The sequence below is a fragment of the Hyperoodon ampullatus genome (assembly GCF_949752795.1).
Source record: "Hyperoodon ampullatus genome assembly, chromosome: 1".
Lineage (NCBI taxonomy): Eukaryota > Metazoa > Chordata > Mammalia > Artiodactyla > Ziphiidae > Hyperoodon > Hyperoodon ampullatus.
The window spans coordinates 30,305,457-30,324,913 of NC_136914.1; the positions used below are offsets into that span (position 1 = coordinate 30,305,457).

The 19,457-nt window shown below is 33.5% G+C and overlaps 1 protein-coding gene across 3 annotated transcripts in view; it reads left to right on the forward strand.

Moving 5' to 3' along the window:
• The window catches only part of FSTL5 (follistatin like 5), a gene marked incomplete at both ends in the record, with an annotated part of 543,379 nt that overhangs the window by 469,223 nt on the left and 54,699 nt on the right, over window positions 1-19,457 (forward strand). For all 3 annotated transcript variants that reach the window (XM_079698612.1, XM_079698613.1, XM_079698614.1), the window contains one exon: window positions 9,387-9,536. In XM_079698612.1, coding sequence (XP_079554738.1) covers window positions 9,387-9,536 — 150 coding nt within the window. The remainder of the gene's footprint in view (window positions 1-9,386; window positions 9,537-19,457) is intronic.

Consider the following 19,457-nt stretch of genomic DNA (forward strand, 5'->3'; position numbering starts at 1 on the left):
GTCCTCTTAATTTTGACTATTAATCAATAGCTGGAAAGGACCATTTAAGCAAATATTCTCTATTGTTACTTAAGGAAACTAGAGTACAGAACATATTTGAAAGAAGTAACCTCTATCTTTCCATGATATCCACCAGTGTTCATAGTGATGTCATAATTTTGATGAGCTTTTCAACATTTTAAGGAGAGGTTTACATACTTTTTTTCTTCTTCTTTTCTTGTGTGGTCATTTAACTTCATGTGTTATCTGGTAAGAAAATATTATTTTAATAATAAATTTTCACCCTATCTAACCAACTTACCAATTGTGCTTTGTTAAATAAAGTTAGGAAAGATCACCATTGCTCCTGTACAAATCAAATCTTCAACACGCTGGGGAATGAAATTAAACACAACTAATTCTTTAATTCCAACTATCTAAACTGCCATTTAATTGAGTTGATCCTTCATGAACCTTGTGGGTCCATATAATTTACACTTCCTGATATTCCCCATATTTGTCTAATTTCTTTAGTGCTTAATGTTAGCTTTCAATTCAAAGGACATTTTGCCAAACTCTATTTACTTGTTCTTGGACCTAATGTGAAACCTATGGTCTTGATATTTAATATGTCTCACCATTATTCAAGTTTATGCCTTTTCCAAAAGTCATTAAGTCCCTGCCCCTGGATTCTCAGTGCCCACTGACACCTGGACCAACCCCCAGCCAGGATTCTGGCTCATTTACAAGAACCAGGAGAATCGACACACAAATCATTCAGTCCTGCACTGACAAAAGATCTAGAGTTCTTTATTCTCTCATGCTTTGCAGACATTTGAAATTTAACACTCTACAAATTTATTTACTTTTAAATTGGTTATTCACCTCACAACTCTCAAGATGACCATCATTAAAATGTCTACAAATAACAAATGCCGGTGAGAATATGGAGAAAAGGGAACCTTCCTACACTGTTGGTAGGAATGTAAATAGCTGCAGCCACTGTGGAAATCGGTATAGAAGCTCCTTAAAAAATTAAAAATGGAACTACTGTATGATCCAGCAATTCCACTTCTGGATATTTATCCAAAGAACATGAAAACACTAATTTGAAAAGATATATGAACCTCTATGTTCATTGTAGCATTATTTACAATAGTTAAGATATGGAAGCAACCCAATTGCCCATCAACAGATGAATGGATAAAGAAGATGTGGTATATTTATATTTTTTATGATGGAATATTAGTCATAAAAAGAATGAAATTCTGCCATTTGCAACAACATGTGTTGACGTAATATAATATTTCTATAAACTGGTAAAAAATTTTCTGTTTAAGCAGAGTAGAATTAATTCAGATAGCTTTGTTTTTGTTTTTTTCTTTTATTGAAACCATGGACAAATTCTAATTTAATCCTCTCAATTTCTAGATAAGGGAATGAGAAAAGACAAATAATTAGCTCAATATCATAGAACTGCCAAGTGATAAAGGGAAAAATAAGTTCTCCTGACCACAAATGCAACCATCATTCTGTATTTAAAGTAACTCTTTGAAATTCTTAAATATACACAGTGAACTTCCCTCCAAAACATTTTGGGAAATTGAAAAAATATATATTTGGATGAAAAATGTGTAGACTATTACAGTTTTCATGAAATGTATCCCATAGTGAATTTTCTATAGGAAAGTAACAGGTAACATTTATTGATCATTTGACCTTTTCAAACATGATTTCATTTAACAAACATAATAATCCTATGTGATTGGTGATATTATACCAGTGACATAAACAAAGCTTAAAAGGAGTATTTACATGGCTAATATGTGTGTAAAACTGGATTACATCTAATTCTGGTTGACCTCAAAGCCTGTGTTTTTAATCTTTCTAATATTTTGCTGCTAAGGAGAAATCAGTCCTCAATTTATGATTGTATAGTGTTATCTGCTCCATTTTTGTTATAACACTAGAGGATATAAATGCATTCTCCTTATGTTAAAAGAAAGGATGAAAATTTCTTTACTGTGGTCTTTGTACCATTGATATCCTAGAATCAAAACCATACTATTTGACAGTTTTCTTATATAGGCCAAATTAAGGCAAATCAGCCCCTACATTGCCATGACTACTTATGCTTTGACTAATATGAACTAGATTGTTTATGACATTTTCATAAATGAAATGGGAAATAGAATTAGATAAATTGAATATATCTAACTGTAGAAATAAGCAGTTGTATCACTTGGGTTATAAGCAGTGATCTTGACTAAAAATTGACGAAAGTAATTTAACCTCATTGCCTTTAAAAACAAATGGTCCAGTAAGGGAGATAACAATGGATATTAAATTATTTAACGTGCTATTGTAAGACCTAGGGGTTTTTTTATATTGCAAAGCAAGATTAAAAGAATACATTATATCTAGTGTATTCACAAATAGCTCAACCTTATATATATACATTTATTCATGATTATCAAAAAAATATCCTGGAAATCGTAATTTAAACATTCCAGTTCAGTACAAAGAACCGTTGTTTCATTTCTTTGGTTCATGATAAACTGAACATTGCATTTATTAAAGTGAACACTATTTTGTCAAGTGTTTCATTCACTTTTCTATTTATCTCAGTAGACTCAGATTGCAACAGTTTTCGATATTTATGTATTTTAAAGCTATTTAAAAGAGAGAGAGAGCTAGAAAAGAAAAGAAAGCTCAAAATCAGAGCTTCTTAAACTATTTGTGGAAAAGAACCCTCCAGGCACGCCTGACACACCCAAGCTTGTCTAAACCCTATTAAAGGAGATGGGTCCACTGATCATGCTCATGGCTATTACGGCAATGGCAAATTGTTAGAAAAGATTCTAAATGGTTATTTTCCATTTCTGTACTATTCTCAGCTTGGTAAGGAACAATATGCCAACAGGCAGCTATCCACAGGCCATATTTTGAAGACGCTCTAGAATTCGGTTTCTCAATGATTCTGGATGACATGGAATAGTGTTTAACAGCATGTTTGAGCAATATACACTTTTTGATCCCCTCTCCTTTTTTTTTTCTATGATAAGTGACATTTAAACTTGTATTTACTGAGGAAATATTGTACCTTCCCCAGTATGTCTGTAAAATGTAGAAATACAGGAATAGCAAAGGCTAACATTTTAGGCAGTGATGATAGTACCTGATTAAAGGCCAAATTATGTGGCACCAAATATAAATGCTACAAAAATTCAGACAAGAAGAAAATTAGTAAGACCCACAGTAATTAGGATGAGCCATATAGGTTTTGGAAATATGGCTACCAAATGTAGATTAAAAAGAATTTGACTAATAAAATGCATGATGCGTTCTTTAGTTGCTGTGGAAAATCATTGATTTTTTAATAAAATTTTGATAAGAACACTCTAGCTGGAGAACAGGCCATTTGTTGGAGAACAACAAAGAATACAGTTATACATTTTAAGTAAGGTTTATTTTTTATTTTTTCCTCTTTGCAAAAGTTCTCTTTCCTCCCAGTTCTCAATTACTTCCAAGAAAGCGGACTCTCCTGCCAGTCTTAGGAACCTGATAGGTAGAGAAGCAGTAAAGTTAAACAATGAGAACTACTGAAACCAATTTATTTTCAATAGTTAATGACCCGGTCCCAATCAGTGAAAGAACCAGGTTGACAATACGTCTAGGAGTTTTCAGATTTAATGGTATGTTTACATATTTATCAAACATCAAACTCTCTCTCTCTCCACCTTTAACGCAAAATTCATTTGCAATAGTTCACTATATATCTAGGAGCATCTGTATACTATCCTTGGGTGAACCCACAATGTGGTACCCAAATTGGGTGTGTACATCTTAGGTCACCTGATTTGTTGTATACTTATTTCTGCACTTAGTGCTGAAGTGAACCTAGGGGTGTGTATATCTTTTCAAATTAACATAATTTTTGTTTCCTTCAGAAAAATACCCAGAAGAGGAATTCCTAGATTGTATGGTAGTTCTATTTTTAATTTTCTGAGGAAGCTTCATATGATTTTCCAGAGTGGCTGAATCAACTTACAATTCCACCAACGCCACATGAGGGTTCTCTTTTTTTCCACATACTAGCCAACAGTTGTTTTTGCTGTCTTTTTGAAGATAGCCATTCTGGCAGGTGTGATTTGATGGCTCATTGTAGTTTTAATTTGCACTTCCCTGATGATTAGTGATGTTGAGCATCTTTGCATGTGTCTGTTGGCCATCTGTATGTTTTCAAAATGCCTATTCAGGTCCTTTGCCCACTTTTTAATTGAGTTGTTTGCTTTTTTGATATTGAGATAGAAAATATTTAAATGAATGGGTGTAGATGTGTTCCAATAAACCTTTATTTATGGAAATCTGAATACCAGATAATGTTTACACATCACAACATAGTACTCTTCTTTTGATTTTTTTTCAACTGTTAAAAAATACCAAAAAGTGTTCTTAGTTCCTAGGCCATTTACCAAAATAGGCAGTGCGCTGAATTTGGCCTGGGATCATGGTTTGCTGATCCTCGCCTTACAAGACTGAAAAAACATTCCAGGAAGAATCAAGAGTCTGAAACAGCTAAATATGGCAGAAATTATAAGCAACTTGAGAGCAGGCATTCACTCAAATTCATGTTTTTATTTCCAAACAGAGCTTTGCATGATATCTTTCACATAATAAGTGTTCAATAGATGTTCCCCAACAAGAACTGAAGATCTGAAGCTCTCTGTGACTCTTCAAGAACTCTGTTTTGGAAGAGACAGGATCTGGAAAGCAAGTTTGAAGTATGAGCAATTTAGAGTGAAAGGTCAAGAAATGGAATTAAGGTTCTTGACAGCTTGTTGAAAGTCTAAAGAGAATTAGATGGATTATTGAAAGGGAAAGCAGGTGAATCCAAGTAATGTTTACTTAAATTACAAGGGCATGTGCATGTTCCAACACACCTGGAGACATAACTGAAGTTATAATTTAAATGTTGGCAGATTCTGTCTTCAGGCAAAAGATAGTGGAAAAACCATGATTAGAGAGAAGGATGCGAGGAAGGAATAATGACAGAAACTTGTTGAGTTGGATGCAAGGTAAACAGATGTGCTTGTGACAAATTCATTCATCCTCACCATGAATGGCACAGAGGTGGACTATGAAGAAAAGGAGGAAAGAAAGATGGGAAATTGGAGATTTAAGGGAAAAGTTTTTTTAATAGGCCATCAATACAATATATTAAAATGACCAAGTCCTATAGAAGATGAGTATATATATCCATCTACTCGAACTATAACTTCTTTTTAGCAAATCAGGAAGCATCAACACTATTTTAATTGCTAAATCAAAATTTCCATCATCACTAGTGATAAATCTTAAATCTCTTTAAAATTTTGGAAGAACATAATACATAAATAGGAACTGTATAATGAAATATGGAAGTAACCCAAAGGGAAATAAATAAATTCTAATTATAAGCTAGAATTGCCTTTTTATTATTGACTCATCTTCATTAGCTCTAAAATCTTATTAATCCTTTAACTCTCAAAGGCAGTATACATTTCTATAAAAATGATTGAGTGATACTCTTTGATATAATTTCTGACAATTTTCCTCATCAGTACGTATTATCTTAATCTTCTTTTGCATCTCTTGCATATTTTAGTTTCCTTTTATCCCACTGAATGCCTAATGCATGTGAAAAATATTCCCCTACTATTCCTATCCACAGAAATAAATACTAATCTATGTAATCTGAAAAAAGAGGAGTGCTATTGTAAAATGGGACCTAATAGACTATAATCAGCAATAATGGCCTGAAGCAAAGCAAAGGAAATTCAGGGTGACTGTCAGGAAATTTTAATGGCTTTGTAAAAATGATTGTGAGTCTGGTCAGGGGCATCTTATAGGGACAGCCTACAAATAGGAAATAATTCCCAACAGAGCAGTTTATTTTACTGTTGAACAGTTTTGTAGCAAACAGAGGGGTGGAAATTTCTCCTGGTTCAGTTGTTTTTTGACTGACAGTTTAGTGTCAGGTTACTCACGCTTTCTGTTATTTTGACAGGTTTTGTTAGGAGCTTCTACACAACAGCAAAGAATTTGTAAACAATTTTCCTATATTCAGATCCTTTCATCAACCTTAGGTCCCACTTTTTCCCACCTTTTCATGCCTCTCAAGTACTTATGTTAGGTAGTGTTTGAGTCTCGTGAAATAGGTTCTTGTCAAAGATGTTCAAGATATTGGGTTGGCCGAAAAGTGCCTTTGGTTTTTAAGTAAAAATAAAAGACAACATTTTTCATTTTCACCAAGAACTTTATTGAACAACGTATTCACCCTTTGGTCCACTACCTTCTGCCATTTTTCAGGCAACTTCATAATTCCATCTTCCCAAAACTTTATCTTTTTGAGCAGAGAACTGTTGTAGGTGTCTTTTACAGTCTTCCAGGGAATTGAAATCTCTTCCATTAAGAAAATTTTGTAAAATGAAATCAATGGAAATCCAAAAGTGCCATGCCTGGTGAATACGGCAGATGAAACAGAACTTCCCAGCCAACCTGTCACAGTTTTTACCTGGTCATCAAAGAAACATCGGGTCTTGTGTTATCCTGATGGAAGATTATGTGTTTTCTGCTGACTAATTCTGGATGCTTTTCATCGAGTGCTGCTTTCCATTGGTCTAACTGGGAGCAGTACTTGTTGCAATTAATCGTTTGGTTTTTCGGAAGGAGCTCATAATAGAGAACTTCCTTCCAATACCACCATATACACAACATCACCTTCTTTGGATGAAGAGCAGCCTTTGATGTGGTTGGTGGTGGTTCATTTCACTTGCCCCAAGATCTCTTCCATTCCACATTATTGTACAGTATCCACTTTTCATTGTCAGTCAAAACTGTTTTTAAAACGGAACGTTTTCATTACGTTTCAGCAGAGAATCACATGAAGAAATACAATCAAGAAGGGTTTTTTTGCTTAACTTATGCGGAAACCAAATATCAAAGTGATTCACATAACCAAGTTGGTGCAAATGATTTTTAACACTTGACTTGGATATTTTGAGTATGTCGGCTATCTTCTGCGTGGTGTAACATTGATTGTTCTCAATTAATGTCTCGATTTGATCGCTATCAACTTCAACTGGTCTACCTACCTGTGGAGCGTCGTCCAGCAAGAAATCTCCAGCATGAAACTTCACAAACCACTTTTGACATGTTCGTTCAGTCACAGCACCTTCTCTATACACTGCACAAATCTTTTTTTTTTTTTTTTTTTTTGCATTTTGGTTGTGTTTTTACCTTTCTTGAAATAATAAAGCATGATATACCAAGAATGTTGCTTTTTTTCTTCCATCTTCAATATTAAAATGGCTCCACACAAGTTCGCCAATTTTGATATTTTTTTAAATGCACGCTGATATGACAGCTGTCACAGTACAATCTAATAAAATTGTTTTGAATGAAGTTAAAGACAACTAAGTGCTACTAGAGGCATCTTACAGAAAAAACTGAACGAACCTTTTGACCAACCCAATACTTCTGAAGAAACATGTTTGGTGTAGAAAATAATGTTTCAGTGAATTGATGAATGAAGGTAAAATACTGTACTGTGTTCTGGGCATGTGCTGAGGACAGATTTCTGCCTTCAGGTTTGTGTTGCCTGCTGACGAGAGCCATGGACACCACTGGTGGTCATCTTAGTATTATGGTGGTGCATTCTATGAAATGCAGTTCATTCAAACCCCCCAGAACTACCAGAAATATACACCTGATGTTTAGTTTTACGTTTTTTTGCTTATGTCCTGGAAGCCTGTCACACTTGAACTGTTCAGAGAACACTACAATTCCCTGGTGTTATATGTCCCTGATATTTTAGTGAACCTGGTAACTTCTGGACTGGATCTTAAAAATGAGTGGATCCTCCAGGTCCTCTGGAATTAGATCTGAAGTTTGGTGAAAAAAAACCCCAGCAAACTATGTACTAAGCTTATTATTCCAAAGTGTTCTGGGTTTTGCATTATTTTCCAAGTTCTATACAAGCAAGAAAAAACACCTACTATGGTTGTGCTGCCTCAGAAGAGTTATTGTGGTAGTCATTTTAGTTACTAAAAGACAAATGTGGTTTATGTGCTGTCAGTATTATCTTTTCATTGAAAGAAATGCTTAAGTGCTGTTGACCATGAAAATTTGGTTGATTTTGTTTTATGATTATTAAATATATATTGTGGATGGTATATCTGCTGAAAAATAAATGTTTTGGTTTGAATTAGAGATTAAAGAGAGTATTCTAATTGAGCTCATGAGTTACTAACTGGAGTATACAAATCAATGAATTAGACATGATAATCAGTGATCAGGCGAAAACCATAAAACAAGTGACATATTTGGAATCAGTGTTTATTATTATCATTATATAAGTAAGTGTTTATCTTTACACATATATTTCATGTATAGTTCAAGAAATCTCTCTTCTCAGTGGTTTCTCTAACTACAAATAAATTGAGAGAATTACAAAACCAACAGACCAGTGAATAAAAGAAAAACCTGAAACAAAAATAACAAGCTAAATGACATTTCTTCTAATCGCCATGTGTCTGCACATACAAATCAGAAAGGTTTACGTATCCCTTCAACATTCACTTACTGAATGTTGGAAGGAAGAAATAGAAGATAATTTTTGCCTCCTTTATGACCATATAGCACAAACTACACAATATTAACCAGAAGGTAGTTCTAGGGTAAAGGAGCAGAATGAAAAGGGCGTAGGCAGCTTAAAGGACTTTATAAAATTTGACCTTGATACCAAATTGAAAATAAAATAACCATTTCGAGTAACTACCTTATTATCATTTTTCTAAGTTTCTGGTTCTCCACAAAGTAGAAGACTCCTTCAGTCTTGTGTAGTGGATTTGGTAGCTTTTAAAAAGCCCATGAATATGCTATGAGGGCAGCTCTTGAGGCTTTGAGAAGCTCTAAATATACTTTAGTGTGGCATATAATATCTGGTAAAGAAGTCTGAGATTGGGGGGATTTGGGAGGAAACATTCGACTTATTATGTACTTCTGCAGTTACTGAGCTAAGAATAGGTAGTGACAAATGAAATGACTATATGTTACTATAAATAAGCATTCAAAGGCTTAATAAAATGTATTTTAAGGGTTATTTCACACTGATTCCTATACAAATTTAATGAATTTAAATATGCACTATATACTGTTTTATTTGATTTAACTCTTTATATATTTATATATTTGACATAAATCTAAATATATAAATATGTAACATATGAATATATAACATATATATATATAAAACTTTTGATGCTAAAAGTAGTAGAGCATCAAACATTAATGTTACTCATAATATGGCTATATCCATGTTATCATTTAAGATATTCATTTGATTTTTATTTTCTAAATTACAGGATGAAGTCTGTCCCAAAGCTGAAGGAGATGAAGTCCAGAGGTGTGTGTGGGCCACAGCTGTCAATGTCAAGGACAAGTTCATTTATGTAGCACAGCCAACTTTGGACAGAGTCCTTCTTGTTGATGTGCAGTCTCAAAAAGTTACTCAGGTATGAATGACTCCTCCTTTTGAAAGTGGCTTTGAAGACTATTTAACTTAATGTAATAGACTTTACCAGGTAACTCGTGCATTGCCATTTGATTGCCATTGATAACTTGTTTCATTACTTGGATAACTAGAAAATATACACATTTTCTACAAACTGTCCTCTCATTCTGCTCCTTGAGCCTAAAGAATTAAAGAAATAATTGAAATAGCTTTTGTTTTCAACAATTAGATTCCGTGAATACCTCATAATTCCCACATGACCAGTTACACAAAAAACATTCTCACAATTGTTTATTCTGTCTAGAGCAAAGAGCGTCCCAGTCCAAGGCCAATTAAGGTATTCCTAGTTACCATCACAGTAAGAGTAATATATCTTTCTCATGTGATTCTTAACAAAGGCTGAGACAATAGTAGATTTACTGGATAATATTAACTTAGTAGGTTTTACTATAGTAGTAAAACAAGTAATATGTGCATAGGTCAATGACAGAGGACAACACCTATAACATGCCTTGCCATGTCATTTTTCCATGTTGTCATGGTCATGGTTATGAAAAACTATTCTGGTTTGAGCCATCACCTATTTTATGCCCTGCTCTTTCTAAGACTGTCCATCTCGGACAGTCTACTAGAACTCAGTCTTACAACAATCAAGGGGCAGTGCAGGATTTATGACCGGGCAGTCTGGCTCCAGTATCTCAGCCTTTGACTGTTAGGATCTATGGCTTCTCAGCTCAAAGGAAACAAACTTTAAATAGTTTTGTGAGCTATGTATAATATGTTAAATGGAATAATAACTGTACATATCTCATAAAGTTATATTAAGGATTATACCAGTTTATGCATACAAAGCATTTGTAGCAGAGTCTGGAATATAGAAGTGCTATTTACTATCAAAATTCTGACAGACACAGGAATCTAACCATTTCTTATATTTACAGAGATTTTTTTTTCTTTTGCACCAATATTGGTTTGAATTTGGAGTAGCTGTTAGTCCCTCTAATGTTGATTCCTGACTAGAACCAAAAAAAAGTGTTAAGAAGTTCAAAATCAGGGCCTCTCATTCTAAGAGTTCTTAACAGCTTCACATGAATTAATCCACCCATCTATCCATTCTGTATACATTCATTAATTGCCTTTTATAAGATATGTTTGGTATTACAAATAAAAGAATCAAAAGTGTTTCTATTAGAAAGCTCTGATATCTCCAGGGTTACAAATTTACAATGGATAATTAGTCCAGTGGTTCAGTTTCTAATATGAGAATGAACAGAAGAGTCATGAGTAGAAGGATAAATAACTGTCTACTAGAAAATTCTAAGGCCTCCAGGGTTACACAGTTCCCTGTGCATCCAATCTAATGGTCCAGTATCTTCTGTGAGAACATATTTTTTCTGTCTATTTTGCTTCCTATGTATCTGTCTTTGAGACTGCTTGATTTTTGACCAGGTTGATTTTACTTTGGTTTCAGCTGCAACATAGGCCAGCGAATTATAGGCATTCAGTCAGGGATTATTAAGACTCTTTAGTTAGCATGTGTTAGCTACTAGATGTTCTTTCAGGAATAATCAGGCTGGTTTTTAAATTCAGTGTTCAAACTAGAAACCTACACTGACTGAATATGTACCACCTACTAGATATTCAAAGGTGAGAAAAGTTAACATCATTTATTATTCATGTAATTTCCATCTTCAGACAATGAAGTAAAGTTTAAAATTAATAGAAAATATCAATAATGAAACATCCATGCAATGGTAAAAAATCACATCAATTATATTATTTTTCAAAGTGTCTATAATGCCTATAAAATACTAGAATGTAAAAGACATTATACAAGTTTAAAATATTAAAACAATATTACAATATAATTATGATTGTGGATATTTTCAGATAAGAATCTAACACATTTTTAGAAGTTAGAAAATTGAGCCTCAGTCCAAATGGGTTTTCCATGTGATCTTGTTATGAAAATAATAATTATGCTTTATTACTCCTTCTAGTAATTACCTATGCAAAGGTAATCATTATGTGGCTTTCTGTCACCATAAGTCAGTATTGCCTAATTTTGAATATTACAGAGATGGAAATATACAGTATTCACTGTCTGTGTCTGGCTACATGATAACTGTGAGGTCATTTTGATTGCATGGAGCTACTGTTATTCTTTTTTTTTTTTTTCGCTGCAGAAAAATCGATTACAGTTGATACTCATTGTTTGATGATATTGTATTGAAAACTCACTCTCTTGAATTTATTTAGAACCACAAAATCAATACATATGGTGTTTTGCAGACACTCAGGGACTTGTGCAGAGTGAGGAGAAATGTGTGACCTGAAGTTAATGTTCCCAGCTCAGGTTGGACAAGGAGACACCCTGACTTTTTTGGTTCAGCTTTCATACTGTGAACAAGTGTTTTTTTCACGGTCTATTTACTATTGTGTTTTCAAGGACAATTTTGCTGTTTAAAACGTCCCGCAAGTGTCGTGTTGAAACGCTTGTGAAGAAGGCCGTGGTGTGCCTAACTGTGGGCTTCATTCAGTCATGAGTCCTAATGCTGTATGGTCCTGAGTTCAATGTTACTGGTTTATTTTTTTAATATAAATTTATTTATTTATTTGTTTGTTTACTTATTTAGTTTGGGCTGTGTTGGGTCTTTGTTGCTGTGCACGTGTTTTCTCTAGTTGTGGCGAGCGGGGACTGCTCTTTGTTGCGGTGCATGGGCTTCTCATTGCAGTGGCTTCTCTTGTTGCAGAGCATGGGCTCTAGGAGCGTGAGCTTCAGTAGTTGTGGCTCGCGGGCTCTAGAGTCTGTGCAGGCTCAGTAGTTGTGGTGCACGGGCTTAGTTGCTCTGCAGCATGTGGGATCTTCCTGGACCAGCCCTCGAACCCGTTTCCCCTGAATTAGAAGGCGGATTCTTAACCACTGTGCCACCAGGGAAGTCCTCAATGTTACGGTTAATTAATGAACAATATGTATTAAATAACGTTTCTCTGTGCAGAAACACTCATGGAATTAGGATATGTATTGATCAGATGATGAAAATCTTGTGACCAGAAACTGATAGGAACCTAACTATGCATTTCCTACGGAAGCAGTGGTTCAGTGTTCAGAAATTCAGTGTTTGTGGTGACTTTATAGAACAAATGCCATTAATAATGAGAAGCAAATGTATTTAAAAATATCAGACTTTATTTATACATTAACAGTAGAAAGGATAAATTCTGGTAGGAGATAATAGAAAGAAAAGGGAAATGGTAATTCGGTCAAAGTGAATGAGAATTTTCTGTAATATAATAAAGAGTAATACATAGTATTTGTATATAATAATAGATATAACATATGTGTATATGTAATATATTATATATAGTATATATATTTGTATATATTATTATATACATATACTATGTATTATTCTTTATTATACAACTTATAAAATATAATACAGTAAACTCTCAGATTTAGAAAGGACAATGAAACAAATGGAAAATAAATCAATACATGAATATATTAACATGACACAGCCACACATAAAGCCAAAAGGAAGATCTAAAAATAGGAGATAAAGTACTATGAGAACAGCAGCTATTTTCTCAATAGCTATAATGGACACCAAAAGAAAGTGAAATAATATTATTAAAGGACTAAGTGGAAATAAAATATACTCTGATATTATATGGTCAGTGGAAAAAAGTATATAATTTATTTACTGTATCAGATACAAAAAAATAGACTTTACCAACAAAATAAATTTAAACAAAACTGAAACTGAAAACTATATGCTTCAGGAATAAGGAAAATTAAGCAGTTCAACTTGATGTATAGAGAGCGAGTAAACTGGTAAACATAGGATCTATTAAAATACTAACTGTCAATAATAATGATATTCCCTGAATTTAAGTTTGAAATTTTTAAAAGAGTGAAAACACAGGACTAAAATAGTAAAAAAAAAAATGTTTAAATATTGTACAACAATATGTAAGCAGGGAAAGGGCTGATATTATTTGAAATATATATATTAAGGTTTCTTGTATTATTTAAGAATGGGAGTAATTATGGATTACCTATGCACATTAAGTATGTTTATTAATATTTCAAGAAACTGTGTCTTAACTACTGTATTTGTCTATGAAAAAAATAGAATTAAATGAACAACTTACTCCTAAATACAGTAGGAAAAGAAGAATTAAGAAAGAGAAAACAGTAAGAATGGAAAAATCAGGACAAAAAGCTTTAAACAAAATTATAGAATAAAACCAAATATGTTTATAGTTATAATAACTGAGAATGGAGTAAAGGAATAGCTGATAATAAAAAGTAATGGACCAAATAATGAAAATCTAGCCATATGGAGATTATGAGATATACCCCAAAAATAAGAAAAAATAAAATTTGAAATTTAAGGACAGTTCCAGATAATTTAGCCATATAATAACAGCAAAACAAAAAAGCTGATGTAAGTGAGAAATAGTTGATACTTCTGTTCTTGATAAGTCAACAGACAAAATTAATACTATATGCAAATTGAACATTATTACTATGCTTGAACTAACAGATACATGTATTAATTTTTGCATCCAGCAGTAATTAAATATACATTATTACTAAATATTTCACTTTCTAAATATTTTCAATATCACTTCATATCACCGTTCAGCCTGCTTTAATTAAATACAACACACTGCGTAGCTTATAAACAACAGAAATTTGTTTCTCAAGGTTCTGTGTTTGGAAAGTTCAAGATCAAGGTGGCAGCATGATCATGACCTGCTGAGGGCCATCTTTCTGTTTCATAGCCATTGCCATCTCACTGTGTCTTCACATGGAGGAAGGGGCAAGCAATCTCTGTGGGGTCTTTTTTATAAAAGCACTAATCCCACTCGTGAGGGCTCCATCATCATGACCTAATCACCTCCCAGATGCCCATCATCTGATAGCATCATCTTTGAGAGTTAGGATTACAACAAGTGAATTCTAGGGGGACACAAACCTTCAAACTATAGCATTCACTAAAGGAAACATTTTTGAAAATGAACACATGCTGGGTTATAAATTTAGCCTCAAGAAATATTAATGAAATCATTTCATACTGATTCTCTGACACAGTGCTAAGCTATCAAAAACTGCAAAGTAAATTTGAAATGTCAACATCAATAACAAGTAATATTGATAATCATGATTAAACATGTTGAATCCAAGTAAGACTGTCTTTGAAGGAATTGTGTTACTGTAATGAAAAAAAAAATAGATTGAAAATAAAACATTTAACTATATAATTTTAGAATTTAGCTGAAGAAAATCACAATACCGTAAATGAAAGAAGGAAAGTAAAAATATATGTAGATACAGGCACAATGAAATGAATATATAAAAGGTAAAAATTGATTTATTCAAAAAAGACTAATTAAAAGGAAACAGAATTTTGGCAAAGAACAAGGACAAAAGTCATGGTTAATACTATTAGAATTGAATAAAAGAAGATAACAATAACCACAATGCTAGCAGAGAGTAAAAGGAACTAAGAAAGTATTAAAGTAAAAGTCATGGTAGTAAATTTGGAAATGTAGTGAGAAAGAACGAATTAAAGAGATAATATAAGTTAGTAACATAAAATCCAGGAAGTAATGAAAAAGGAACACTTTTATGACAAATGAACTGATTTAAGAGTACTAAAACAGAAAATTCTGTCCCAGATGGAATTAGAGGTGAAAGTTCCTCCAAATTTTAAAGTAACATTTTAGCAAGCAATTTGATGAGAGGTAGTAATTTAAAAATGTGTATTTTCACTGTCTTGATGGCTGACTTCCTGTTTTACCCTTTCTACCCACTCTATATACAGTCTCTGCATATTCTCAGATTGTCAGCTATCAAAAACAAATCTGAACCCTGTCTTCATGCATCTTGCCTCGTGCCACCATTTATGAGCATTATTGCCTCATTTTTCTATCGCTGCCTTCCATTTGGGGAATAGTACAATGGAGAGTAACATAACAGAGACTTCCTTATTGTAGGAAATATGTGGGCACTTAATCCTTGGATCAAAAAGGCAGTACTGTGTCATGGGTTTGCCCACACAACTCTGGGGAGGTATGGGATGGTATTGAATATTGCCCTTCTGTCAATAAAAAGAAACATTTTGAATTATAGGGGTGCTTGAATACCTCCCTGGAAAGAAGTAGAGTGAAGTAGCAGCTGCAATGATTTGGGACGTTCTGCAATGATCTATTCTATAGATATTTAGAGACCAAATTAGTTTAGAAAATGAAAATTTCCATATTGGGTATATTCAGTCTAGCCATCTTTCTGAAAGGGACATTATTTTCTGAGAACTATTGTTGACTATAAATATCAACCTAAAATTTTACGTATATACTACATAAAAATAGCTTTTAAAAAATTAAAGTTTTCTATCTTTGAATTTCTCTAAATTCTTTTTTTTGTAACCATGTATAATTTCAGTCTGTTAGCCTCTTTAGATGATGAAATTCCATAAGTCTACTAATTGTTGGCTGAAATAACACATCCCTATATTTGTCTTAACATGACCTTAGAGTATGTGAATTTTAATGCTTGAAAGTACATGCTTAAAGGTTAATTAGGAATATCCTAATGACTCTACTTTTATACTTGAAAATAGGCCATCTCTTAGAATTCTAAATTCCCTCAAAGTTTTTCCTAATTTAAAAACAACATGTAAATGTTAGATTTAACAGATGTAGGTATTGAGACTTATGATTTATAAATTAATAATCCAATTAATTCAAGTTTTAAAACTATTTAAGGAAAGAATATTTCTAGCTACTTAAAAAAATAAAGGTAAACTGCTTCATTTGTGATTTAAAGCTTTATTTATATCCAAGGACGGAGTACACTCAAAGTCACCTGCAAGGTGCAAAGTTAGTTTTGTGAAAAGTAAAGCATCCTTTCTCAATCTGATACCTTTTCTCAACAGAGGCTAACTCAAGTCAGCCTTTTTTGTATCCAAATGAAGTTATACTTCCTGGTTGTGTGCTGTACCTCTGTTTGTTTCTTTATTTTAGCCTAAGTATATTATACAGTGGCAACTAAGAATAATAATTATAATCAAAATTTAATCATCTCCAAAATATGATAGAAACTAGTATAGAATTTTTTATAGGGTGGACAGAGAGATGGAACAGTGAAGTCCAAAATCAAATTGTCTTCTTTTTGAACAGAAAAAAAAAGTAGAAAAAAAAGAGAGAAAAAAAGAACAGTAAACTTATTTAAATTTACTCTTTCAAGTTTTCTTTTTCAGTCCAATTAAAGTCTATCCCTAGTGTTTTATACTGACCTTATCTATGAAATAATATTTCTGACTTTCTTTTCTTCTTTTGTATATATTTGAACGTGAGAATTGGTACTAAGTGTGTAATTTTAGCACAAAACATTTTAAACACTTGAACATTGTTACATTTTACTTTTAAATGGCAAATGTTTTCTTGACAACATGTTTTACAAACCTCATGATAAATTCTTACCATAGGGGTATATTTGTTTTCAGTGGACACATTAATATCATTTCTATGTGCAGCTTAAAAATAAAAGATAACACATTTTTAATGAAATCCATCACCTTGGTGTTGCTCTAAACATCAAATGCTTATTGCTTTTCTTGCCATTAATACTTTTTTGTAAGAATGGCATGCAGGTGATAATTTCCTGCATAAAAGATTAACTAGTAAACAACTGACCTCATTTTGTCTTCTGTGGAGCAAAATCAGGTTCTGCTTGGATGCAGAAGTGGCTTATTGTAACACATCGGGTATTCTTAAGTGTCATCAGCAGTCTCCTCTAGCCGTTAGCACATTATCCTGAGAATCTACATCATTAGTTTAAATTAGGTTCACTTAATTAGCCAGCTGGTATTCTCCTTGTCAGACTGATACACAAGCTGTGTTTCACTGCTCCTTCATGTCAAGGCTAAACTTCAAGTTCAGGGTATCTTTATTGGTATTCTCACTACTTCGGTCTGACAAAATAACCCATCTTTATATAAGTTGACACAACTGGTCCATAACCAGTGTAGAATCAGTTTTAAATTATTTGTAGTTGGTGCACCCCCTCAAGGAATACTGATAAAAATTTTTCCATCAACTTTATTGCAGTATAATTGCTTTAAAATGGTTTGTTAGTTTCTGCTTTATAACAACATGAATCAGCTATACGTATACGTATATCCCCATATCTCCTCCCTCTTGCGTCTCCCTGCCACCCTCCCTATCCCACCCCTCTAGGTGGTCACAAAGCACTGAGCTGATCTCGCTGTGCTATGTGGCTGCTTCCCACTACCTATCTGTTTTACATTTGGTAGTGTATATATGTCCATGCCACTCTCTCACTTCGTCCCAGCTTACCATTCTCCCTCAACATGTCCCCAAGTCCATTCTCTAAGTATGCGTCTTTATTCCTGTCCTGCCCCTAGGTTCTTCAGAACAATTTTTTTTTTAGATTCCATATATATGTGTTAGCATACAGTATGTGTTTTTCTCTTTCTGACTTACTTCACTCTGTATGACAGACTCTAGGTACATCCACCTCACTAAAATAACTCAATTTCGTTTCTTTTTCTGGCTGAGTAATATTCCATTGTATATATGTGCCACATCTTCTTTATCCATTCATATGTTGATGGGCACTTATGTTGCTTCCATGTCCTGGCTATTGTAAATAGAGCTGCAATAAACATTTTGGTACATGACTCTTTTTGAATTATGGTTTTCTCAGGGTATACCCAGTAGTGGGATTGCTGGGTAATATGATATTTCTATTTGTAGTTTTTTAAGGAACCACCATACTGTTCTCCATAGTGGCTGTATCAGTTTACATTCCCACCAACAGTGCAAGAGGGTTCCCTTTTCTCCACATCCTCTCCAGCATTTATTGTTTGTAGATTTTTTGATGATGGCCATTCTGATTGGTGTGAGGTGGTACCACAGTGTAGTTCGCATTTGCATTTCTCTAATGCTTAGTGATGTTGAGCATCCTTTCATGTGTTTGTTGCAATCTGTATATCTTCTTTGGAGAAATGTCTATTTAGAACTTCTGCCCATTATTGGATTGGGTTGTTTGGTTTTTTTTACATTGAGTTGAATGAGCTGCTTGTAAATTTTGGAAATTAAGCCTTTGTCAGTTGCTTCATTTGCAAATATTTTCTCCCATTCTGAGGGTTGTCTTTTTGCCTTGATATGGTTTCCTTTGCTGTGCAAAAGCTATTAAGTTTCATTAGGTCCCATTTGTTTATTTTTATTTTTATTTCCATTTCTCTAGGAGGTGGGTCAAAAAGGATCTTGCTGTGATTTATGTCACAGAGTGTTCTGCCTATGTTTTCCTCTAAGAGTTTTAGAGTGTCTAGCCTTACATTTAGGTCTTTAATGCATTTTGAGTTTATTTTTGTGTGTGGTGTTAGGGAATGTTATAATTTCATTCTTTTACATGTAGCTCTCCAGTTTTCCCAGAACCACTTATTGAATAGGCTGGCTTTTCTCCATTGTATATTCTTGCCTCCTTTACCAAAAATAAGGTGACCATATGTGTGTGGGTTTATCTCTGGGCTTTCTGTCCTGTTCCATTGATCTGTGTTTCTGTTTTTGTGCCAGGATCATACTGTCTTGATTACTGTAGCTTTGTAGTATAGTCTGAAGTCAGGGAGCCTGATTCCTCCAGCTCCATTTTTCTTTCTCAAGATTGCTTTGGGTATTCGCAGTCTTTTGTGTTTCCAAACAAATTGTGAAATTTTTTGTTCAAGTTCTGTGAAAAATGCCATTGGTAGGTTGATAGGGATTGCATTGAATCTGTAGATTGCTTTGGGTGGTATAGTCATTTTTACAGTGTTGATTCTTCCAGTCCAACAACATGGTATATCTCTCCATCTCTTTGTGTCATCTTTAATTTCTTTCATCAGTG